General features: G+C 47.5%; 1 protein-coding gene across 4 annotated transcripts; it reads left to right on the top strand.

Annotated features, from left to right (window-relative positions):
• Nucleotides 1-708: 708 nt before the first annotated feature.
• On the top strand, nucleotides 709-24,653 carry PPP2R2D (protein phosphatase 2 regulatory subunit Bdelta). 4 transcript variants are annotated; one of them, XM_074232148.1, is made up of 9 exons: nucleotides 709-838; nucleotides 7,236-7,333; nucleotides 12,207-12,372; nucleotides 12,749-12,861; nucleotides 16,902-17,079; nucleotides 21,107-21,271; nucleotides 23,069-23,238; nucleotides 23,323-23,414; nucleotides 23,869-24,653. In XM_074232148.1, exons 1-9 carry the CDS (start codon nucleotides 769-771, stop codon nucleotides 24,146-24,148), a joined length of 1,332 nt encoding a protein of 443 aa, XP_074088249.1. In that variant the 5' UTR covers nucleotides 709-768; the 3' UTR covers nucleotides 24,149-24,653. The 4 variants fall into 4 exon arrangements, with proteins under 4 accessions (XP_074088249.1, XP_074088251.1, XP_074088252.1 ...); XM_074232150.1 differs by lacking the exons at nucleotides 709-838; nucleotides 7,236-7,333; nucleotides 12,207-12,372 and adding an exon at nucleotides 13,137-13,236 and having other exon boundaries at nucleotides 12,770-12,861; XM_074232151.1 differs by lacking the exons at nucleotides 709-838; nucleotides 7,236-7,333; nucleotides 12,207-12,372 and adding an exon at nucleotides 13,140-13,236 and having other exon boundaries at nucleotides 12,771-12,861.
• The last annotated feature ends 1,164 nt before the right edge of the window (nucleotides 24,654-25,817 follow it).

Here is a 25,817-nt window from a genome sequence, read left to right as displayed (position 1 = left end):
CGGCGGCCCGGGGCTTGGGGAAGGTTCTGGGTTCCAGTCCCGCCGCTATCACACGCCCACCCTGCGGCAGCCCCGCCTCGGCCAAGGCCCCCCCCGCACCGGGACGCTCGGGGCGCGGGGATCCTGGGGGCCGGGTCTGGGGGGGCCATGGCCCGGGGTCCGGGGCTCCACCCTGGGGGGGCCCCAGCCTGGCAGAAGGGGGGCAGGAGGGGGAGGGCGCACGCGCCGGGCCCGGAGGGCAGCCCGGGTCGCCCAGGCCTCCGAGCAGGGGCCGGGGGCGGGACCTCCAGAAGGGCCAATAGGGAGAAGCCCGGAGGCGTCGGGGCGTGGCTCGTCGAGCCTCGGGGAGAGGGGCGTGGCCTAGGGGCCGGGCGGGCGGGCAGCCGGGGGGCGGGGCCTCGTGCCGCTCCGGCCGGAAGGAGCGGAGCCTGGGGGAGGGGGCGTGGCTTCGGCGCGGGCCTATCGGCCAGGGCGTCGGGGCGTGGCTTCCGGCGGAAGGAGCGGAGCCCCGGCAGGAGGCGGGGCGGGGCGGGGCCCGGGCCGCCATCTTGGGGGGGGAGGCGGCGCGCGGTCCGCGGCGGCGGGGCCCCGGCTGGGCACCTGCGGCTCCGCCCGGCCCGGCCCGCGCCCATGGCCGGAGAGGCGCCGGCCCCGCCCCCCGCCGCCCTGCCCGCGCCCCCGCGGCCCCGCGCGCCCCCGCGTGACCCCCGCGCCCGGCTCGTTGCGGGAGCGGGCGGCGGCGGCGGCGGCGCGGGCTCCGGGCCCGCCATGGGCGGCGGCGACCCGCAGTGGTGCTTCTCGCAGGTGAAGGGCGCCGCGGAGGAGGACGTGGCCGAAGGTGAGGCGGGGCCCCACGCGGGGAGGTGTGGGCGCCGTGGGCCCGTGCCCGTGCCCGGCTGCGGGGCCCGGGCCCACGCGCAGCCTCGCGGCCCTGCCCACGGGAGGACCCGGGTGGGACCGCCGGGTGGGCCCCGGCTCCCGCGTGGGCTGGGCCTTGGCCCTGGGCGTGGCCGCGAGGCGCAGGGGAGGGCGGAGTCTCCTCAGGCTGGGAGCTTCCGGTCACGTGACGTGGATCACTCTTTTCCCTGCCCTTTTCTAATGGACTTGGGAACAGAATTGACAGTTCTTTTTTTAAAAAAATTGAATTTATGTATTTTTGAGTTTTACCATTTCCCCCTGATCGTGATTCTCCCCCCCCACCGAAGGCAGGCGGTTAGTCTTTACATCGTGTCCGTGGTCTGCCTTGATCTAAGCTGAACGTGCTGAGAAAGAAATCAGATCCTTGAGGGAAAAAAACAAAGTATAATGGAGAGCAGAGTCATATCATAAGAGAACAGGCTTTTGTTAAATTGCAGGTGGTGGCCTGGTCTTCGTTCCAGCTCCACAGTTGTTTCTCTGGGTACGGAGGGCATTCTCCACTGCAGACAGCCCCAAATGGTGCCTGACGGCTGCACTGATGGAGCGAGCGAGCCCGGCGAGGTGCCTCATCACCCCCATGTTGCCGTTAGGGTGCACAATTGACAGTTCTACCAAAAAAAAACCCTACAAAATAAAACCTTTCATTTGCAATAAGAAAAATTGAATTCTGCAGAAATGTCACCTCTTAACCACCATTGGTTTATCATCCTCCTAGACAACTGCATTCATTAAATCTTTAAAAAGTAATCACTTATTTATTTTAGACATTTATTTTAAAATTTTGAGTTCCAAATTCTCTCCCTACCAACTGAGAAGGCAACACTAAGTGGTAGCAGTTGTACCAGGATCTTTGGTTTTATCGCACTGCTTCACTGATAAGGCGCTGCTTACAATTTGAAGGTTTGTGGTAGCCCAGTCTCTAGCCAGTCGGTCAGCACCATCCTTGCAACAGCACGTGCTCACATCCTGTCTGTTTGATGATTCTCAAACTAGTCCAAACTATATTATATGCAATACGATGATCTGGAATCAATAATCTTTGTTTTTGCAGGGCAATAGGGTCAAGTGACTTGCCCAAGGTCACACGGCTAGGTCATTATTAAGTGTTTGAGGCCGGATTTGAATTCAGGTGCTCCTGACTCCAGAGCTGCAGCTCTATCCACTGCACCACAGAACTGCCCGGTGTTCCTTTTGTCTATTTGCTCTGGTAATGTTAAAGTTCTGAGGAGTTACATGTATCATCTTCCCATATAGGAATGTAAGCAGTTCAACTTTGAGATACTTCTGATTATTCTTTCATATTCACCTTTTCTTGCTTTTCAGTCTCGTGGATGAATGTAAAATGTTCCATTCAGCTCTGATCTCTTTGTTATAATGGCTTGAAAGACTTCTATTTTATTGAAAATCTGGTTTTTTTCTTTGAAGGATTATACTCAGTTTTGCTGGGTAGAAGAACTTTTCTTGATTGTAATTCTAGTTTATACCTTCTGAAATTTTGTATCCCTAGCACTCCTCCTCCGTCATGGAGGCTGCAAAATCTTGTGTAATCCTGACTGTGTTTCCACAGTATTTGAATTTTTTCTTTTTGAACTGCTTGGAGTATTTTCTTCTTCACCTGGAAATTCTGGAATTTGGTTGAAATATTCCTGGAAGTTTTCATTTGGGGATTTTTTTTTTAGGGGATGATGGTGGATTCTTCCAGTTCTTATTTTATCCATGAATCTAAGATACGGAGGCAGTATCCCTTGATAATTTCTTAAAATAGGGAGTCTTGGCTCTTTTTTTGATCATGGCATTCAGATATTCCAAAACCCCTTAAATAATCTCTACTTGATATGTCTTCCAGGTCAATTTTTCTGATAACTTATTTAACATTTTCTTCTTTTTTTTTTATTCTTTTGGCTTTGTTTTATTGTTTTTTGATGTCTCGTGGAGTCATGAGCTCCCAGTTGCCCAATTCAATTTTTTTTAAGATTTTTTTTGCAAGGCAGTGGGGTTAAGTGACTTGTCCAGGGCTACACAGCTAGGTGATTACTAAGTGTCTGAGGCCAGATTTAAACTCAGGTACTCCTGACTCCAGGGCCACCTAGCCACCCCCCTAATTCAAATTTTTAAGAAACTCTTTTATTCTGGAAATTTTTGTCCTTTTACTATTAATCCAATTCACTTTTTTAAGGTGGTTTTTACTTCAGTGTATTTTTTTGTGCCTTTTATCAAGCTGATAATGCTCTTTTCATAATTTTTTATCACTTTCATTTCTTTTCCCAGTTTTTCTTCTATTAGTCTTCTTTCTTTATTTTATTTATTTTTATTTTTTTTAGCTTTCAGGAATCCTTATTGGACTTGGGTCCAATTAGCATATTTGTTATTGTTGTTGAGGCTTTGCTTGTAATTGTTTCCACTTTGTTGTCTTTTAAATTTATCCCTGAACTTCTGTCCCCATCTTCGATTTTTATGGTCGGATTCTTTTCTTGTTTTCTCATTTTCCAGTCCATTTCTTGACTTTGTTCTCTATGTTAAAGTTGGTCTCTGCTCTCCTTGGGGGACAGAGGCACTGACTGCCTAAAACTTCACACACACACACACACACACACACACGTAAACCTTTTGTTGGCTCTGCTGCTCTAAAAATTGGGGTATAAATTGGGGTATTATTTTAAAGTTGCTTGGAGGAGAACATTGAGAGAGTTCCCCTGGGCTGCTGCCTCCCATCACAACTTTACCTCTGGTTCTGCTGCATTTAGAAGTATGTCAGTGAACCCCCAAAGGGAAGCCTTTGGAGCCATTCCTTGCAATGATTTGTTGTCGCTGGTATAATTAATCAGCACATAAATCCTTTATTTAATCCTGAAATCTTTGTAACAAACCATGGAATCTTGTTTAGAGTCATGCCATTTTAATTTTAATGAGCATATTAATGAGCATGTTTCCTATTGCCCTTTTGAGTAACCTGTGGGTTTGGGTCTAAATTAATGACTTTTAGGATATTTGTCATTTTTACTGAGCAGTTATCAGGAATTGTAATTAATTTGAATTATGGAAGTACCATGAATTTAGTATATTCTTGGGTGAGACTGAATGAGATATTCAGTAATAATTCTTGTAGTAAAATTATTCATTAATCTGAATTATGGTTTTTCAAGAACCTGTGTTTTTAGCATTTGAATTTTTTCTTAATGATGCTTCTTTCTGATCCTATACTTTTAACTAGAGATGATCTCTCCTAAATAACTAGACAGACTACAAGATTATTCCAGCAAGGAGAGCAACTCACTTGCTAATTTGAAAAGATCACCCATCTTGCTTGGTCTTGGTTCAGTGTTTAAAAGCAGTCATCATCAAAAGTTAATTCTACACTATTATTCTGTTAGAAACCAGGAGGGATGGGAATTCAGAAAAGCCTGGATAGATTTGCATGAACTGATGCTGAGTGAGATGAGCAGAACCAGAAGAACATTGTCCACCCTTACAGCAACTTGGCAGTGATGACCAGCTTTTATGGACTTGCTCATTTCATCAGGGCAACAACCAGGGACAATTTTAGGGTATCTGTGATGTAATACCATCTGTATCCAGAGAAAGAATTGTGAAGTTTGAACAAAGACATTACCTTTAATTTAAAAAAAAGTTATCTTATATCATTATCTCCTATATTTTATTTTTTCCTTAAAAATATGATTTCTCTCTCAACACATTCAATTTTGATCAGTGCATAGCATGGAAACAATGTAAAGACTATTAGTGCCTTTTGTAGAGGGTAGGAGGAGAGAAGCAAGATGGGGGGGGACATTGTAAAATTCAAAAAAAAATAGAATTGAAATGTAAAGACAGTCCTGAAATTCTGACATTAGTAGGATGATTAAGGCAGTCACATTTGGCATTAAAAATTTTCTGTGAACAGCAAATTAATTTCATTAAACAAATAGTCATCACTCATCTGCTATGGGCTGAGTGCTTTGGTGGGCACAGACTCAGTGACTCAGATGCCCTCACTCTTTGGCCCAGAAGCTGCCCTGCTACTGAGTTCCTAAGAATAAGAAAGATTTCACCAATTGGCTTCCCCTTGTCATCTTCTCCTAACACCCCGTGAGATCAGATGCACCCGAGTCAGTGACAGCACAATCCTTGGAGGAATAGTGAACATTGTGGCATCCATGTGCAGGAAGAAGGAAAGGAGGGGAGGCAGGCAGGCCCCAGGGCTCCTTCCTCCTAGAGGCCTTTTCTCTCTGCTCCTTCCCTTACTCTCCTTCCAAAGGACAACCCTTTACCTGTGATTTAAAGCTATAAAAGTGATGGCTCCAGTAGCCCTTATTCCCATCCAATTTTCAACACCTAAGTTTGGCATCTGAGGCCTTTCCCAACGATTCTGTGGGAACAGAATCCTCCCTAGTGAAAGGAAAAGATGGGGAGGGGGCACCCACAGGCCTTAGAGTTCCAAAAGAGTGTTATGAAAGGCAGTTTTGAAGAGCCTTCTGGAGGTCCAGGAAGGACTGGGTCCAGAGCCAGTTAGTAGCTTCAGAGCTGGAAGGATTCCTTCCTAGCCATGCCTAAGCTGCTTAGTGCTGTTGTGAGTCCAGCGCCCCCATATCCACAGGCAGGCCTTGTGCTCTGCTCTTCTGTCCTCTCTTAAAGCCCCTTGCCCCTGGAGTTACCCTTTGGTAGGATAGATGAGAGAACTGAGCAGCTGGTGTCAGCCATCATCCAAACATTGTCCCCCCCTCCCCGCAGTTCTGCCCCCTCCTTTGTCTGCCACAGTTTCAATGTCCCTTTGGAGCAGCCCTTCTACTCCATCTGAGGACATTCAGACCTGGAAAGTTTTTAGTGTTCCCCCCCCCCCCACCCCGCTTCTTTAAATGAAATTCTTTTTTTTTCAAATTGGGAAAAATCTGCCTCCCCCCATATTGGGAAAAAAAATAAAAAGCAAATGCCTATTACAGATGTGTCTGTTCAAGCAAAACAAATCTGCAAATTGACCGTATCTAAAACAGCATCCCAGTAACTCAAGTCCATCCCCTCCATTGGGAGCTTAGTTTCCTTGTTGGTCATTGTGTGGAGGAGAGTTCCTAAGTCTTTGATGTTTTTCTTGTATCCTTTGTTCCCCAGGTTCTGCTGCCTCACCTCTGCATCAGTTCCTAAGCATCTTCCCAGCCTTGCCTGAAGCTGTCCCCTTTGCCATTTCTTACAACTGTATTTTGAATGTATTCAGTAGGATCATGACAGTCTTTCTGTCTCATGCAAATCTAATAATCTTTTTTTTTGGTTAAATTTAAATATTTTATTTGTTTTTCCAAATCCATGCAACAGTAGTTTTTTAATTATTTTTTGGTGACATTTTGAGTTTTATAAACAGGCTGATATAGACTATATTTATAACCATGAAGAAGCAAATCCAAATTGGAAAAAAAAGAATGATGTAATCCAGAAGACAACATTTAAAAATTGAAGATTGGGGCAGCTAGGTGGCGCAGTGGAGAGAGCCGGCTCTGGAGTCAGTAGGACCTGAGTTCAGATTCGGCCTCAGACACTTAATAATTACCTAGCTGTGTGGCCTTGGGCAAGCCACTTAACCCCATTGCCTTGCAAAAAAAAAAAAAACCCTAAAAAAAATGGAAGATAATAAGTTTTGGTCTTCATCTAAACTACCCAGTTCCTTCTCTGAATATGGATGACATTTTCCATTACAAGTCTACAAATCCAGTAACTATTAATAGCTTAATTGTGACTGTTCTAGGGAAGAGGCTTCATGATGGGCTCTTGCCCTAAATTTGTAGAACTTTCAAAAGGCAGGGTTTTGGACTTCAGAACCGACCAGAGTTGCATGCTTAATTGAGATGTCCTGTGAGATGGTCTTATCAGGTCAAAACCCACCACAGACTTGCATTGACATGTCAGTGGATTTCCTTCTCTGAGATCAAGAGCCTTGGACTCCTCCTTTCCAAAGACCCTTTTGGTGTTCAAGTGCTAGGGGTTTGTTTGCCCATTGACTGCTCCCACAAGGATCCCCAGCGTCTGTGAGGGAGAGTTAGCAACCCTGACTAACTTGTGATGGCCCCTCATTTTAGCTCCAAACAATGCACATTGTTCTAGTGACAGGTGGGGGTGCAGTGTGGAGGGAACAACATGTGGGGAACGGTATCCCAGACACAGTTAACTGGCGTTATCAGTAGGACTGATCAAGTTCATTTTAACATCTCAGATAGTTTCTGTTTAAAGTTCTTCATTAAGAATTTGATCCTGTTTCCAACTGGTTGGGGTCTTTATTTGGTTTGATTTTTTTCTCCCAAATCATGTAATTTGTATTTGTGTTTTGTTAACAGCTGATATAATTTCAACTGTCGAATTTAATTACTCTGGAGATCTTCTTGCAACTGGAGACAAGGGTGGCAGAGTGGTTATATTTCAGAAGGAACAAGAGGTCAGTGACTTCAGAACCACAAGATACATGGGGTGCTTGACATGGTGCCAGCATTGCATGGAAAGCCAGTTTGAGCCTGGCGCCCTTTTCTGTACAGTCAAAGGGTTTAAAAAATTCTTAACCAAGGCTTGAAGACAAATCTTCATTTAATTGTGCTCATTTTGGAAGCACTATTTTCTTACTCTAGATGTTTAAATTTAGCATTTTTTCTAAGCAAAATAGCGAGGGCACAATTATTTATATTTGTGTGGGCTATTTTTAAATTTGGGGGGAAAGGGGGTTGAGTTGTGAATCATCGCTGTATTACTGGACCTGAGTGGGGAGAGAGCAAGTCACCAGCCCTCCTCCCTGCTGTAACCTCCTTTGGGATGTGAGACAGGCCGAGCTTTGCCGCTTTTTCTTGTGGGATCACTACATGAAGGCTGGCTGGCCATTCACAGCCCTGTGCCTCACCTGACCACACTGAAGCGGTCAAATCTCTTTCAATACTCAAAAAGTTTGAATTGTCTTCACAAAACCTAGGAGTTGCCAAATGTAAGGGGCTGTGAACATCTCTTTACAGACAACGAAATTCCCTTCTCATGATGGAGAGCACACCAGACCTGGAGTCAGGAAGATCAGGGTTCAAATCGGCCTTCCTAGCTGAGTGACCCTGGGCAAGTCACTTAGCCCAGTTTGCCTCAGTTTCCTCATCTGTCAAATGTTCAGGAGGAGGAAATGGCAAACTATCCTAGTTTCTTCCCCCGCCCCCAACCTCAAATGGGTTCTGAAAGAGTTGGGCATGCCTAAGATGACTGAAAAACAGGTTTATTGTTGGGGGGGGTGAATGCTTTTTCAGGTGTCCTTACCTAGCTGAGCTTCAGTGTCTTCATTTGTAAAATAGTATTGGCAATATTTGTACTCCTTGTCTTGTCGAATTGTGGTTAGGCTAGTGCCTTGTACCCCTGAAATGGGAGCTCAGTGTCCTCGTGTCCACCTCGATGACCTGAAGCTTCTCGCCAGCCCTCAGATCTGGTGGGGGGGGGTCCTCTTCTTCTCTCCCCATCGTAGCTGCCTCAAAAGGGGCAGCGGCCCTAGTCTAACTCAGGTCCCTCCCAGTAATTGTCTTCTTTTTTGCCTAGCTCATGCACGGCGGTGCTGCTCTTGAAGCTGTCCAGCCTGGGATATCAGAGGAGGCTCGGTCTGCAGTTCCCTGTAAGTGGCTCTTGGAGCCTACCCTCCCGTGCTACCAGGGTGGTGCAGCAATTCCTGCAGAAAGGGGGCTCTGCAGCTAAAAGACAGTGAGTGGGGGGAGGGGGCACCCCGCCCTGCCTCCCCTCCCCCACCCCAAGGGCCAGCCCAGGGTAGTAGCCCCTGGCCCCCAGGGAAGGGGAGGGATGGCCGATGGTTTCTACACCTCCCCTTCACAAGCACCATTCCCTGAACCCATTCGTCTCTTGGTAGCTCCTCATATTTCCTATGAAAGCAGAGGGGGTGGGCCAAGATGTAGAACCAGCTTCCTTGACACTTTGGCTTCTCCAGCCAGGTTCAAGAGGGAGGGTCTTCTCCAATGTGACTGGGAAAGAAAAGGCTGGCAAGGGGAGGTGGGGCCAGCATCAGGCCATCGGGCTTTGTCATGTAGGGAGCCCATGGGTGCCATTGGGATCCCCCTTATCTGCTCTGCATTACACATGTGGGTGCAGAGGCCAGAGGGTCCGGGTTCCCCTTGAGTCTCGAAAGGAGTCTTCTAACTGCAGAAGAAGAGGATGTGTTTGTGTTCTGCAGCCAATGCTGGCACCCCTGCTAGCAGCGAGGGAGGATTCGCTTACGGGAAGCTGTAGGAGGGTCCTTCTTTGATGTCACCAGTGGGGGAGGGGGGGAGACACAGGTTGGGACTGGCAAGAGAATTTCAGGGAGCCAACGACCTCTAGCTCCCCCAAATCACTTCCCAGCCTCACAGGCCTTGGGGAAAGACCTGCTTTGAAATGGTGACATCTTGTAGGTGAACATTAATGTTGTACAATCTTACTTGGTATCTTCAGGTGACTGACAGACTGGCCAACTTTCGGTTGCCAGCCTGGCCTTTACTTTAATCCTTGGACTGGCATGGCCTGATAGCCAAAGAGCCCCTGGAATCCCTGCTGCCCAGTTGGTGGAGGCAGTGCCAGCCTGTGGCCCCTTGCCAGCCAGTTCTGCTTTCTTGAGGTGACCCTAACACTGTAAAAAAGCTTCTTCTCACTTGTTCAGGGCTTGTCCTGGTCACTGTGTTCACATGTGTTTGTTGCCCAAGTGTTTGATGAGTAGAGAATGACACGTTCATTTTTGCTTCAGAGATCACTTCACTTAAACATTCAGAAAATTCTAGGTAATTTTAGGTTTTTAAAGTTAGGATTTCTGAGAACCTGCCTGTTGAAGTGTTTAAAAGGATCTCATCTGACAAAGATGGATATGTTAGGATAAAGGACTCTCAGTTTCTTTTTTTTATTTTTAAGTATTTTAACCACTTCTCATTGTCCTCTGTAGAGTATTTCCTATTTTATTTTAAGAAAACTCAGCAAAACCATCTGATAAAAGTAGTGCAGTTCACAAACCATCTCCCATTCTATACTTTGGCATTGTCATTTAGAGACTGAGAACCACCACCCATAAAAGAGAGTTCCTCATCTCTCAAGATGTCCTTGCTGACCCAGGAGGCCACTTGACCACATCCCCAAGGCCCTGCACCCAAACCAATGACCCTCCAAGGGGCTCTGCTTCAGCCCCCTCCTCTTACAGACTCACTAATGGACGGTACACGTGCCACAGTTAAATGCAAAGCATGGGCAGCACCAGGAACAGGATAAGCTCCACGCTTTGCCTTAGTGAGAGCCTCGACAAACATAAATGACGAGAATCAGGAAGGACATGGCTGTCGCCTTCTTTGTGGGTCATCAGCAGAAAAGAGGCTTTGGGGAGAAGCAGAATTTCACTGCCTCCCATGGGCCCTGCCCTGCCTTGCACCCCATCAAGTGGGGAACCAGGAGGGATGTGCCAGGCCAGAGATAAACTGGCTCATAGGCCTAAGAGAGCAGAGGGTGTGGCCTGATGAGGAGAGCATCTGCTGCAAGCCCTTGGAATGGCAGGGTGTGAGTTGTGCATGCGAACATGATGCTCCACACTTGGGATCCAGGACCAGTCTTGGATTGTGCATGAAAGTCAGATCTGCAGCACTGGAGAGGCCCTGCCTTGAGGTGGGCTTGGCTTCCTCCTCCTTCCAGGAGGCATCCAGTAAACTGGAAGTTCCATTTTACTGATGATAAAAAAGGAGTGTCGGCACTTGAATGTGGGTTTTCTGACTCCCGATCCCTCTGAAGTTGGGGAGTGTCTAGAAAAGGTTTGGAGGCCAGGCCAGATAGAAGAAGGGAATGGACATTATGACCAGGTCTGGGGTTTCATGTTTCCCTTTGTAGGCCTACTGAGTGGAGGAAGACAGCTCAAGAACTCGGAGGCCTTGTTTGGGTTTTCCCTTTGCTTTGACCACCTCCCATATCTGAGCTGACAGCCCATGCTGGTGAATGAACGGAGCTGTGAGGGTGGCCAGCCGCCTCCTTAGCGGTTACCCTCAGTGCAGGCTTCTGGCTTCATTGGTTTGGGAAACTCTTCCCAGAAGATAGCGAGTCCACTCTCCTCTTCTCCCAGTCCCTGACCTCTCACTCTCCCAGGTCACAACATTCTGACCATTTCCAAACCTCATTGAGCCCTGGCTCATTGGAGCCTGGTTGGTTGGTTGGTAGGGTCAGACTCACCACAGTATTTTTGGGAATCACCAAGGTGGGCAAGTAGGAATGACTCCTGCTTTTCTTTTCTCAGCTGTGGTGGGAGGCTGCTGGTACCAGTATTACACCCCAAAAGATCCCCAAGTTCTGAGGCTTGTTTGATTAGTTTCCAAGATTACTTCAGACAGTTCCCTGAAATTTTCTATTATTGCAGTTTTTAAATAAGGCAGACACTTTCAAAGCATCTTCTGTGTGTTTATTTTCTTCTCTTCAACTTTTTCACTACGTTATATTAGAAAACAGTGGAAAGTATAACTGTACTCACATGTCCTCAAACACCTTTTCTTCCCCAAACTGCTGCCTCATAGACTTCACCACCTTGATGTCCAGTCTCCTAGACTCTCCTCTCTCTCCCCCCATAACCAGGATGGCACCTGTACCCCTTCTCTCCACTCTGGTGCAGACCTTCCAGCACAGAAGGCCCATCCTGACCTAGCCCTCTCCTCCCTTTTCAGCCAACACGTTCTGCACAATCTGGCTTCCTGGCATCTCTCAGCCCTGGGTGCCCCCCATTCCTGAATACTTACCATCCTTGCCTCTTGACTGCCACCTTCTCCATCCTGTGTCTGGCTTTTTTTGTCTCTTTGTTTGCACACTATCTCTCCCATTGGACTGTAAGCTCCTTGAGGGCAGGGACCATCTTTTTTGCCTCTTTGTGTCCCCAGTGCTGAGCCAGTCAGCATTTAATAAATATTGATTGGTTACTATTTCCTGTTAAGAGTGAATGGTCATAATGCCCTTGTTATAGTTAGAAAGTGATTATGATTCTGCATGTCAGTGCTTTGATTTCTTTTTAACCTAATCATCCCTTCCCAAGACTATAAAGAGTCTGACTCCAGGCCAGAAGACCCAGCCTGGCCCAGCTGCCTGCAGAGCTGCAGGGTGTTTTCTCACCTGGAAGTCCCCTTCAACCCTTTTAATCTCTGGTCACTCTACCCCAGTTGCTTCTTAAGTGGTGATTGTTCTTTGATTTCCTTTTTCTGTGTGGGATTGTTTAACTTCTTAGATCAGATAGTGAATGTTGCCTCCCTCTGGACCTGGGTTTGTTCATTAAAACAACTGTCATGTTTTCCTTTCAGAATAAAAGCCGCCCTCATTCTAGGGGCGAATATAATGTTTACAGTACCTTTCAAAGTCATGAACCTGAATTTGACTATCTGAAAAGTCTAGAGATTGAGGAAAAAATTAATAAGATTAGGTGGTTGCCGCAACAGAACGCTGCTCACTTCCTGCTGTCTACTAATGGTAAGGCCTCAAGCCCTCATGGGAACCTCCTTTGGCTTTGATCGGCCGGGGGCTGGGTTCCTCTGCTGCTGCTTATTTTATCCCATCTTCCTGGGTTTTTCTGAATTAAAACTTTCTATAGAAAATCCTTAGCTAAGTGGGAGGTGATAATAGGGTTAGGCACAGGATAAAAAATATTGAGATAGTCTTCTGTGTCCTAGATCTGTTTCTTTGTGCTTCCCTAGATGCAGAACTTAGAGGCTATCTGAACCTGAGAGGGCAGGGCAGGGATCTGAAAACCCTCTAGTTACCCAAATGCAGTCCCTCCCTCCCTCCTATCATATGATCAGTATGAGCATCTCATCTCCATGTAAAGAACAAAATGTTTTATTTTCAGATAAAACTATTAAATTATGGAAAATAAGCGAACGGGATAAGAGAGCAGAGGGTTATAACCTGAAGGATGAAGATGGAAGACTCCGAGATCCTTTCAGAATCACAGCACTACGGGTATGTTTCCTTACTAGCTTCGTTTCTGATGCTGTTTACCTTTTACATATTAATTTGGTGTTTGTTGTGATCCAAGAGCACTTGGCTCTTGCCTGTTTTCTGAAATTGATGCTTTGGGAGAGCTTGGAAGGAATCCCAAGGTGAGTTGTCCATTCCAAGGCCTCTAAGCTGCCGGCTCAGTTAGGGTCCAGAGATCTACAGAGCCTGCCTCAGGAGGTTCTTTTATTTTGCCTAGTCTTTATACTTCTCTACACAAATGTTGCATCTCTCCCCAGTAGATTCGGAGCTCCTGAGGCCGGAACAGAAGACTCAGGGCCATCCTTGCTGGCTGATTGACAAGATCAGATGGTTTGGGTGTCTGTCTGCCCCTTGGATGTGAGTGAGCTCAGCCCTGGCACAAGGATTCTGTCCTTTCCTTTGAACTCACAGTGGAGATTAGAAAAGGGCTCCAAAGAAGGAGATTGCTTCCATTTAGGGCGTTATCCATCACTGGGGTTTTTCTGCTCCAAGTAAAATGATCTCTTGTTGAACCTGCCTGGGATCCTTTTTTAAGGCATCAGTTGTTCATAACTTTTTTTTTTTAAGATTTGAGGTATGATCTATAGTGACCTAATTGATTGTAGAACTAGGTCCTTCAAGACTTTCTGATTAGATGTCATCAGTAATTATATCAAAATCACTTTTATATGGAATGAGTTCCTAATGCCACAAAAACATATGAATTGTAATAACAAATTTTGATGGTTTATCATCCTAAGTTCTTTAAGTTGGGCCATTTAGGGGAGCCCTTTGGCCATTTCTTCATCCAGAAGGCCTGCCAGGGCTTATCTGAGCCTGTGGCTTTGTTCAGAGGTCTTCTTATAACACTCAGTCACAAAACCTAGGAGTTGCCAAATGTAAGGGGCTGTGAACATCTCTTTACAGACACCGAAATTCCCTTTTCATGATGGAGAGCACACCAGACCTGGAGTCAGGAAGATCAGGGTTCAAATCGGCCTTCCTAGCTGAGTGACCCTGGGCAAGTCACTTAGCCCAGTTTGCCTCAGTTTCCTCATCTGTCAAATGTTCAGGAGGAGGAAATGGCAAACTATCCTAGTTTCTTCCCCCCCTCCCAACCTCAAATGGGTTCTGAAAGAGTTGGGCATGCCTAAGATGACTGAAAAACAGGTTTATTGTGGGGGGGGGGGGTGAATGCTTTCTCAGGTGTCCTTACCTAGCTGAGCCTCAGTGTCTTCATTTGTAAAATAGTATTGGCAATGTTTGTGCTCCAGGTTTCTGCCAAGGAACATAAACATGCAGGGGCAACACTTAAGGCCATTCCTTCGATTAAGGCCTAGGAAGATCTCAGGCTTCCAACTTGGAAACCTCCAAGACCGCCCAACCTACCTGAACATGTGACATGGGCTTGTTCCACCTTTGCTCAAAGACTGGAGGTGGAGGAGACCCTCTCAAGTCTTAAGATGTATTGGATGTCCCTCAAAGGCCACCAGCTCACAACTCGAAGCCTCAGAAAGGTTGGCCTTTGACTCATTGTGGCTTGTCTCATTTTCTTCTCCAGAGATTTCTCCTAAGGTCTGAAGGCAGCTGGAGAGTGTCAGATACAGTCAGGGCCCCCAGCCCTGTGCACAAGGTTGTCCTGCACCTGGTTAGGAAATCCATCTCTTTGATCCAAAGGGATGACCTCTTAGAGACTGTTAAGCAGGCCACCTCGAGAGATTTGGGAGGTGCTGCCCCCATTGGGAACATATCTGTTAGGGCTAGTCTTTTTGTTCCACATTTGAGGTTAATTAGTAGGGTTTCTGTGCTTGGAAACCCTACTCTCATCAGGATAAATAATTCTTCTGGAATCATACCCTAGTGAATGAATAGTAAGAGCTCCCCAGGGCACCCAGGGAGGGCTTAAGAAATGAGCATGGGAGCTGTCCTCTTCTCTTTGGATGCTCAGAACACAGAATTAACAGGAATTAAGACTCCAAGACCTTGAGTCTTAGGAACTTGCCAGGGTCATGGCGGTAGAACGTGACTTTTCCTGGACCTGTAGCTCATGGCATGCTCTGTCCTCTGTTGAACGGGATTTACTCCTTTAGTTTAATGGGATGAGTACTCCTTAGATGATGGGGAAACCAAGGACTGTGGCAGATCCCTACCAGCCAAAAACCATCATTTTTATGTTTCACATTTTTAGAGAGTTTCTTAAACAATAAGTGACTAAGAGAGGACATGGATTTGGGGAGAATCTTGTGTGATTCCAGCACAGCCCTTTCACATTTTTTTCACCTAATAAGCCAAAATTCCTTGTTTATATTAGGAAATCTTCTCATTTTTACTACTTTATATTAGAGAGCAGAAGAGGAAATGATGAATGCCATGCTAGACCAGAGTCATTGCAGAAGGGCCTTGGGAACAAGTCTGCTCCACCCCTCTCATGGAATAGCTGCAGAAGCTGGGGTGGGGGTGGGAGCAGCCCAGCTGTGAAAGAACCCCCCCCCCCACCAGGAGGGAAGGGAACTGAGGGCAGAGTCCGGGGGGGGGGCACCATCCATTTCTGCAGATCCATCGAGCTTTGCCTTCATAAAACTGGGGAAGGCATTTATCCAAGAGAAATTCCAAAGGTGGTTCTGCCTCAGTGACTTTGGTTGATTTGCTCTTATGTGGGTCCCCTGGGTCCATTACTAGGTTTTACCTGTCAGTGTTCATATTGAGAAAACCGGGCATGGGAGCAGGGCTTTCTTAACATTCTGCTTGATCGTCATCCTTTCACCTTCATTTAGAAAGATTTTATTTATTTTGAGTTTTTTAGTTTTACAATTTTCCCCCCATTCTTGCTTCCCTCCCTCCACCCCATCCCCACAGAAGGTAGTCTGTTAGTCTTTACTTTGTTTCCATGGTATACATTGCTCTAAGTTGAATGTGATAAGAGAGAAATCATATCTTTAAGGAAGGAAAATAAAGTATAAAAGATAGCAAAATTATACAGTAAGATAACAGGGTTTTTTCCCAAAATTGAAGGTAATAATCTTTGGTCTTTGTTCACCTTCATTTAAAGAGACAGATTTTCCCTACATTTGCAGTCTGTGCTTCTCAAGGTAGTTGAGAAGCTCCCAGTGTGCCTTTCTTATATAAGCCTCCAAGTTAGGATGAACTTCTGTTTGAGGGAATGATGAGGAGGAGCTTTGTCCTTTGTTCTCAAAGAAGGCTGTGACCTCAGGTGACAAGCACAGGAATTAGATTGGAGTGAGGGGGGGCTTTGTGAAGTCCCCACTCTTACTTTCTCCTCTAGAGATGGTTCTGGATGTGAGGTGATCAGGGTTTAAGTGACTTGCCCAGGAGGATCACACAGCTAGTAAGGTTTGAGTATCTAAGGCTCGATTGGAACTCCCATTCTCCTGACTTCTAGGCCAGTGCCCCATCTGCTTCTCCACCTTGGCTGCCTATTTCCACTAATAATCCCCATGTTACCATCCTCTTCTGAGACTTAGAGGGGACCTGAAGAGCTAGGGACCTACTAGGGGCAGAACCAGAATTTGGGTCACTTCATTCCTTGTCCCACTTTTATTGACCTCTCGCTTTTCCCATCCCTGACCACCCCCTTGTGGGTCCAATTTGGGCTCTTCCCAGAGATGCTAACATTGAGGAGATGCCCAGTAAGCAATTTATCCACCCACTGTGGATTTGGAACTTGATCTCATCAGAAAAAGTAAGGAAAGACAAAGTGTGTCTAAATCCCCAGCTTGGGCCTTGCCCCTGCTCTCTGCCTCTTTGGACTTGTGCAGGTTGAGCTTTCCTCCTCCCTTTGGCTCCTTGGTTCCCCACTGCTGCTCACCTTGCCCATAGCTGGGCTTTTGTAAACCTGCCTTGGTTTTTATGTGACTCTGGACTCTTCAACTTGGTTCTAAGGAAAAGGCAGGAGGAGATGGCTTGGTGTGATCAACTCAGCTGACATGATGGTTACAGTAGGGTGTGGTTAGAGGATGCCTGTCTGGAGGTTGTCTAGTTTGTGAATGTGCCTCATCTCACCCCTCTTTGTCTTTGTGTCACAGGTTCCCATATTGAAGCCCATGGACCTGATGGTAGAAGCTAGTCCTCGCAGGATCTTTGCGAATGCACACACCTATCACATCAATTCTATTTCTGTAAACAGTGATCATGAGACCTACCTCTCTGCTGATGACCTGAGAATCAACCTCTGGCACCTAGAAATCACAGATAGAAGCTTCAGTATCCTTCTGGAAACCAGAGAAACCTCATGCCTGTGCTCTGGGAGCAGGGGAGGGGCACATGGGGACCAGATGTGAGGCCTGGGTGGGTAGAGACAAGAAAGAAAAAACCGACTCTCCTGATCAGACCAGGGAGCCCGTGTTCAGTCTTGGGGGCGGTTAGCCAGCATGCAGCGCTGTGCCAGGAAGGCAAGGGGGAGAGATAAAGGAGTGGGGGGGGGGGGCTGCCAGCCCCAGGAGTCCTGAGAGCAGCACTTCTGAGGGGTCCCTGCCAAGACTGAGAAGAGCATGGTGGGTGGAGCTGCCTGGTGCCAAGCAGGGGACAGAAAGGAGACTTGAGCGAGTGGACTGGGTTCAGCAGGAGCTTTCTGTCTGTCTTCAACCCTGGAGTTGTGACCCTTATTTTAGGGAAAGGTCTCTGTCTGGGCAGGGAGAGCAGGGGGCAGGCCCAGAGGAGGCGGGGCCCAATAGGAGTGATGATGGAAGGGAGAGAGCCCCTCTGTGGTGCTACTGTGGGCCTAGAAGGCCTGGGACTGATGAGGAAACTGAGGCAGACAAGGGGAAGCTGATGTGGATCAGATCGGGCCTGAGCTCCTCTCTCTGCTCTGTGATGTAATACTGTGTTTGGCTTAATGCATTGTCGCCCCCTGGGACTCAGTCACCCAGGATAGTGGATGGACCCCACTAGCCCTGGTTCTTCTGCCCTTTTCTCCAGTTCTGATTCAGATACTTGGCCCTGGAGTAGGGCCTGACATGCAGTAGTCTCTGAGACGTCATTGCCGTGGAGTCCACAGGCCTCCACATCCCACTTCACACAGGCCTCGGTAGATGCAGGCAAGACAGTGAGATGGTGTGGTGACCTCTGCCCTGCTGCCATCACTGGGGCTGTTGTCTCACTCCCTGCTCACCCAGTGCCCCTCAGAGATCCCCTCTGATCCCTCAGTTCCCTCAAGCTTCCTGTCCAGATCCACAAGAGGCAGGAAGTATAGGAGAAAAGGCAAGACAGCCTGGCACTGATTGTCCCCAGAGAGAAGAAGCCTCATCAGCCCAGGGCGGATCTCTGCACCAAGCCTAACAGTGGTCAGTGATGAAGAGGGTTGGTTCTGACTATGCTCGGTGCAGGAGTGGGGTGGTCAGCAAACCACACGGTCTGCCAGGACCACATCTCGGATCAGCCCAGCAGCAGATGGTGGAAGCTTTCCCTGGAGTCCAAGGACCACCCGTTTTCATGGACCCACAGCAGACTGTGGAGCTGCTCTCACCCCAGCCATGTACTGCGCAACACGACCCAGATGTCTTGAGATCCTCAATGGAGAGCCAAGGACCATCAAGTCCAGTCCCTGCCCATTCCCAGCAAGGGGTCCCACCCAGTGCTGCTCCCTTGATACTCTTAGCACTCACCAGGAACCTTCAGACAACTGGCTAATGAAGGCTTGGGTTCAAATTTTGCCTGTCCCTGACTAAATCACTCACTTCTCTATGCCTCCAGGACCCCAACTCTAAAATGGGGGGGGGGGGGTGGAATACATTTTGCCCAGTTCTTTGGGGAAATCAAATAAGGTGCTAGAAATTCAGCACTTTATAAACTTAGCATTGTTCCTGTTATCAGAGGCTGACGATTCCTAGGACTAGGGGTCTTTTTGCCTGCTCCTTGGCAACCATATGATCTGTTCTGAGCTTGCAAATGTTCAAAGGAGACCCGGCTGCCCCACAAAAGAGAGGACTAAGGGGTGGCTAGGTGGCACAGTGGATAGAGCACCAGCCCTGGAGTCAGGAGTTACCTGAGTTCAAATCTGGCCTCAGACACTTAATTGCCTAGCTCTGTGGCCTTGGGCAAGCCACTTAACCCCATTGCCTTGCAAAAAAAAAAAAACTTAAAAAAGAGCACTGAACCAGGAGTTCCCAGACCCCACCCATGGAAGAAAGGTCTGCCTTGCTCTATTTGGCCACCAAGCCCATGTCCTGGTGGAAGAGCTACAAGAAAAGCTGCATGCCATGTGGAGTGAGTAGGTCATCCTGAGAGTTTGTTGGCTCCTGGATGGCTCCTGGATAACCACTGGTTAGGTATATGCCCAAGAAGACAACCCTCAGGCTCAGACATGCTTCTCTAAATGCCAAGGGTCTAGACAGGTACAAAACCCTTATCTTCCTTGCTGGCGACACATCCTACTCCACAAAGAAGAATCAAGCCATCTTGTAAGGGCTAAATCTGCCATTCCTTACCATTCCTCTTTTCATTCTGCCTCATTGAAAGAGACTGATGTTCCAGATGGATCACTGTGCCATATGACCCTGGGCAAGGCTCTTCCCTTCCTTGGTTTCATCACTCACAAATTGAGATTGGCCCAGTGACCTCTACCTGCAGTCTCTACCAACTCTGCGTGTTTGCCTTAAAGCAGGAATCCCCAGCCCAGGGGACCTGGACTTGCCTTCCACCTGCTGGGGCTGAGTTGAACCTTGTGGGAGTTGTCTGGAGCATGGATTTCTGCCTTCTCAGCCCATGCTCCCCTTTTTTCAAGTTCTCTGCCTCTAGAGCTACCCCTTTCCCAACACCCACGCTCTTCTTGGCCCCTTTTGAAGACCCTTGACTTCTGCCCTCACAAAGGGCGTCCTAACCCTCCAAGGCCAGCAGCTGTCTTCTCAGGGCTCCTCCTCTTCTCTGGCCTTTTATCGCCATCCCAAGCTAAGGAATTTGGGATTTCCTCCAAAATTTTGGCTTTGCAGACTAACTCCTCCCCAACTTTCCTGTTTGTTGGTGGCAGCAAGACGAGCTTATTCTTCTAAAGCACTTCCTCTATTGTATCTGGAAGTAGGTGCTGGCCCCATAAGAGGCCCATGGGTAAACTGATTTGCCCATGGTCACCCAGTTGGTAGCCTGAGGCAGAATTCAGGCCTTGCGGACTTAGCTAAACCTGGCTGCTCAGTTCCTTGAGCCCATTTTCTCCTCAGGTTTCCACTCCTTGCCCCAGACTCCTGGGGTTTCCTTTGGCATTCTGAGCACATTTCAGTGCCCTTTGTAGAATGAAAATGGTCCCCCATCTGCTGCTTGCTCGCTCCTTCCTTCACCAGTGTCCCTGCAGCCCCAAGCCAGGAGAAAGAAAGACAGTAAAGGAAAGAGTCCAGGTGATGGGCCTGGCCCCAGAAAGGCAGGAGTGGTCTCCTCCAGCGGATCTGGGGAGTGGGAGGGAGGAGGAGAACGAGGGTGAAGTGGAGACACAGATGAGGGGAGAACCTAGAATTGGGGGATTTGGAAGGACAGAATTTCCTGGGGGGCTGAGGTGTCTCTGATGGTGCTACTTCCCTCCATGTTGCAGAGGGCTCTTCCACCTTCATCCAGCACACATCCTGGATCCTTTCCCCAGGCATGTCATCCCCACTGTGGAAGTCCTTTACAGCCAAATTCCAGGGACCCCTTTTCCAGGCAGCCTTCCCTGGTTTGTCTCTGCTAGCCACCCCAAAGTTCTCCCCAAAGGCTTTGGGCCAATTCAACCCATTCTTACCTTTATTTTCTTGAGAGGACTTCTTCCCCCTCCCCCCCCCCCATGATCCACTCTGCAATTCAGGAAGGCAGGGCTCGCCACACAGCATCTTTTTTCTGTGTGCCATACTCCAGGACACAAAAGGAAAGGCTGGACCAGTGCTCCTTGGTTCATGAGGGTCACCAGCGTGTCATTTTGGAGCAAAAAGTATTTTGTGAAAGAGTTCACTTTCAAGCTTACTTTGCACCAGAGGCCCTCTGACCCTTGCTGTCCTTGTGCCATCTCAAGTCAGTGACTTGGCTCCTCCAGTGCCATTCTGACCTGGGCAGGGGCTTCCTCCCTAGATGTTGCTTGGTGAGGCTGGAGCCAAGACTGTCCAGAGAGATCACCAGGGCCTGGGTTCTGTGTGAGCCCGGTCAGGTATCTGCAGTCAGAGGCTTGGGGGGCTTTCCTTCTCCCCTCCCATCTGTCTCACCTGTAGGAATCATTGAATGATTGAGCCTTGACCACCCAAACCCGATGCCCTTTGCCTTAACCACCCCCTTGCAGACATTGTAGACATTAAGCCCGTGAATATGGAAGAACTGACTGAAGTGATCACTGCTGCAGAATTCCACCCACACCAGTGCAACGTCTTTGTGTACAGCAGCAGCAAAGGAACCATAAGACTTTGCGACATGCGCTCCTCGGCCTTGTGTGATAGGCATTCCAAGTGTAAGTTGCTGCCTTTCTCCTTCGTAGATTGTCTGCCACACTCTCCCTCTGAGCATGAGCGGGTGGGTTGGGTAATACTGGCACTTACTCCCGGTTGGGGGCTGGTTCTTGAGCTGAGACTGTGAAGATCACTCTCATCACCAAGCTGAACTTGAGCCGCTACTTGGTGCCTTGAGCATCGTTGATCCTGGACTGTTGCTGCTCATCTCAGCCTCGAGCAGAGGTAGCTGAGGACTGGGTCATCTGTTGGCCTAGACCTTGGAACTTGGGTCTGGTGGCCAGAATTCCTTTCATTTGTAATCACCAAAGTGAGCTCTGTTCATTTTGAGATTTAAGTGAACAACTACGTTTTGAGCCTTGCTGGGGAAAGTAAGATTGGTCTTCAGCTATAAGTAATGGAACCCTCTTTTTAGAAAGCCAAAAGAAACAGATACCGTGAAAACTGTATTCTTGGCATATAATTGGTATTGGTTGGCCAAAATACCTTTTTTTAAAAAAACAGGGACATTTCATTTCCAAAATTAATGATACATGGGGAAGTAGTCTACATTCCCATAGAATGTATCTATTGCATTTATACAGGCAGAATTAGATGTGATTATTGCCAAGTGGTTCCCCAGTGGCATCATCTGCCTCTTACCCTTTTTATATTTTTACCTTTTGGGGTCATCATGTAACTGAGGAGGTAATAATTTAGTGTCACTGAATGCCTGTTAGTCTTTGCCCACAAGAGAAGTGTTGTCACCCATTCCCCAGAGGTACCAGACAGGAGGACAATCTTTGCTCAAACTGTTTGGAAACTAGTTTATTCAAATAGTGCTTAAATGGAACTGGGTTTTCTTTTTGAATCTTAAGGAGGGCGTGGGGTGGAGCCTGGGGGGGCAGTTGATCTGATGGCCATCCAAGGAGAGATATGTTTCAGGTCTGTGTATCTGTTCTCTGGACCACACTGTGCAGAATGGTGGGAGGTTAGGCAGCCAGGCCAGGGTTCCTCATCTTGACAACCCATTAGTGACCACCCTACAGGATCTTTCTCGCTGCCTTTGTCTTGAGCACAGCCCTCAGTCACCCCAGTCAAACATACCCCAATTGATGAAGTCAAAGAAGCACCCCAGGTTGTGCAGGAGAGGACCTGGGAGCATAGGTGCAAAGCCTAGTGGACCTGGTTTTGAAATCTAGCTTTTCCTTGGTCTTTTGTACTGATGAAGGAGATGCAGAACCGACCTGGATTTAGCTTGCTAGACTTGCAGTTTAGAGAATCCGGGCTCACATTGAATCCTGGACATGTTTCTGGAATCCTCAGATTGTCAGGGTTGAGTGAATCTAGATGTCCCCACCCCCTTCTCATACTTCCTTACTGAGTCTCAGGTTCTGTAAGTCAAGAATCAGAGTTTTGTTAATCTTGCCCAATATTCAAATGTATTCACCAAGGACAGCATTGAGGAGTCTTTTTATCCTTGGTGGAGGGAGAGGGAATTAGGAATCTGCAATGCTGTAGTAGAACTGTGTGATGGAACATTAAAAGGCCAATGGGACCTGAATACTACCAGCTGTGAGAAGTAGAAGTTTTTTAAATCCCAACATTTTTATTTACTCAAAGTGAAAATTGCCCACAGGAGAATGTCTTGCCTGAGGGAAATGGTAAAAAGAAGCAAACCCATTGATTAACCCTGACTACACCACTCTCTCCAGGAGCCTTGTTGAAGGCATCCTCTTGAGGAAAGTCTTGTCTTCTGCCGCCTCTCAAGTGACTCCACCACCTGGGCACTAAACACTCTTTGCTGTTTTCATTTCCAGTTTTTGAAGAACCTGAAGATCCCAGCAGTAGATCATTCTTTTCAGAAATCATTTCTTCAATATCAGATGTAAAATTTAGCCACAGTGGTCGATACATGATGACAAGAGACTACCTTTCCATTAAAGTGTGGGACCTCAACATGGAAACTCGGCCTGTGGAGACATATCAGGTAATGGGGGGAAGGGGGAGGGAGGAAGCCTTGCTTTTCTTGGAGAGTAGCGTGCTGTAACGTCGGGGCTGCGCTTGCTTTCAGGTCCATGAGTATCTCCGAAGTAAGCTCTGTTCTCTCTATGAAAATGACTGCATCTTTGACAAGTTTGAGTGTTGCTGGAATGGCTCCGATAGGTAAAGTGGGCAGACTCCTGGGAGGCCGACATGCAGCCCTGGGGGGGGGGGGGGGGGGGGGCAATGCGCAGGACCTAGACCAGGGTCTGGTTGGGATGGGTGCTAGTCCCAGTCTGAGAAAGCTGCCAAGAGCACTGGGAGCCCCCTGCTGGTTGTGTCCAAGAACCTCGAGCTCAGGTCCCATTTGCTGCCTTCCACTGTCTCCTCATATATGCTGTATTGCCTGACGAGTCACAGAGAAGTCAATATCATCTAGAAATTAGTCTGTGGTGTTGGTGGTCCCCTAGCTCGTTGAATAGAATTTTAATGCATGAGAATTTGAAGCTTCTAGTTGAGGATTTCCTGCCTTGAGCTGCAGCCTGAAGGGGCCCCAGGGACTCTGTGCAGGTCAGGCTATGGCCCAGAGACTTGGGGGTGACTTAGGAGAATCTCCCTTTCTTGTGTTCCAAAACAGTGCCCTTATGAGCGGATCCTACAACAACTTCTTCAGAATGTTTGACAGAGGCACACGGAGAGACGTGACTTTGGAAGCGTCACGAGAAAGCAGCAAGCCACGGGCCATCTTAAAACCTCGGAAAGTCTGTACTGGGGGCAAGAGGAAGAAGGATGAGATCAGTGTGGACAGTCTGGACTTTAACAAGAAGATCCTCCACACAGCCTGGCACCCCCAGGAAAACATCATCGCCGTTGCAGCCACTAACAACTTGTACCTATTCCAGGACAAAGTCAACTAGAGATGTCTCACTCCTGCCTCGGAAGTCCAGTCGCTTTTCTGTTCAAAGAAAAGACATTCCCATCCTCTCTGGACAAATACTGATGCTGGCCTGGTTAGGTGCTGGTGGTCATTCTGCCTTCACAGATGTGGGAGAGTGCTCCATAAAGGCCTCTATTTAGAAGAAATGTATTTATTTTAGTCTGAGCCTTTTTTTCCAGTGTAGAGACCAAAAATCCAACCTGCAAGAGAGGACTCGTCAGAGCCCTTTCTTTTCCTCTTTGTTCTCTCTGCTGTAAGATTTGGGCCTTTCAGAGCATAGAGTGAGCTTTATTATGATGAGAATGTTCCCTCTTGGGCCTTCATCTGGGACTGGGTGGTTTTACCCCTTGGATGCTTAGGCCTTGAGTTGAGTCTGGCTGCAGGTTTTTCATGTGTATTTACTCTCCCACTGTATTTAACCACACCTTCTGGTGTAACCACTTAATAAAAATAAGAAACTATAAAAAGTGTTTTTAAATCTGGAAGTATGAATCGGTCTTTTTATTTTCCTGTATTGCATTATTTGGAATTGTGCAAAGTTCTGCTGGGAAGCTATGACCAGTTTTTGTTTGAATCCTTGACAGAACCGTGCTGTGTGAAGTGCTCCCGCCACCACAAGGCTGTGGGTTTGTGTTGTTAAGATTAGGTCACATCAGGTGGCAAAGAACTGAGGAGGCCTTCTTTGTGAGACTCCTGAGGAAGAGCTGACGTCAGCCAATCGTGACCAGAGTTGTGCTGCTCTAATCCTCAAAAGGACTGATTTGAAATCTGCCTCAGGTTTGCCTTGGTTGGGATACCTGATGTTCATTGCTTTTTTTTTTTAACCTTTTTAGTGTTTGAGGTGGGAAGGGAGGGGAATACTGTTTAAATATTGGTACAGTTATCTGCATGCTGAATTTCATATTGCAGTTCAAGCCAGCATATAGAATTTGTTATGCCAAACCATCCTTATGGATTCTTAAAGATTTTATTAGCAGAGTAAACTATTTGATGGGAAGAATCAGGCTATCCCAAGACTCATTAAAGGGGAATTAAAGAATAAACCAGAATCATGACTCAGTGCCTCCCATGCATTGGGCAGGAGCTGCGAATTCTGCTCATGCGTCTCATTGGCCTAGATTTGTGTCCCTCAATCTGTCCATAGATCCTTCCCCACCCCACCCCCATGTAGGCTATGAGCAAACTGAGACTATAAAAGGAGTCCTTATTCCTGTATCTCCTGGGGTATAGCACTGGGGTGTGGTGGTAGTAACCCACCCTGCCCCTAACATTTCAGCATTAATACAATGGGATTGTATATACTTGTTCAACTATTTTGATCAAGAAGTTTAATAAATTTTAAATGTTTAACTGAATCTTCACTGTGTATTTGGACATTTTTCCATATTTAAAATGTAAATTTCTGTGAAATTATCCATCAATTAATCTGAAAAAAATAGCATTCTAGTTGGACAGTAGAACCATTACCAATGACTTGAATCTCTTGTTTGATCAAGATGTGGCCAGCCTGCTTGGCCAGACCTTTGGCTTTCAGTTCAGCTGCTATTTGATGTGTTCATTTGTTAATAGAGACAAACTAGAGTCTCTCTGCCTTGGCATCTATGCTGGGGATCCTCTGCTAGAGGAAAGGCTTTTATCCTTTTGGGAAT

Source organism: Macrotis lagotis, chromosome 4 (genome assembly GCF_037893015.1).
Source record: "Macrotis lagotis isolate mMagLag1 chromosome 4, bilby.v1.9.chrom.fasta, whole genome shotgun sequence".
Classification (NCBI taxonomy): Eukaryota; Metazoa; Chordata; class Mammalia; order Peramelemorphia; family Peramelidae; genus Macrotis; species Macrotis lagotis.
This window is presented reverse-complemented; position numbering and strand designations above follow the sequence as displayed.

Coding starts and splice junctions, on each gene's coding strand:
- PPP2R2D (XM_074232148.1), top strand. CDS start 769: ATGGGCGGCGGCGACCCGCAGTGGTGCTTCTCGCAGGTGAAGGGCGCC. Junction 839..7,235: donor GGAGGAGGACGTGGCCGAAG/GTGAGGCGGGGC, acceptor TTTTGTTAACAG/CTGATATAATTTCAACTGTC. Junction 21,272..23,068: donor GTGTGATAGGCATTCCAAGT/GTAAGTTGCTGC, acceptor TTTCATTTCCAG/TTTTTGAAGAACCTGAAGAT.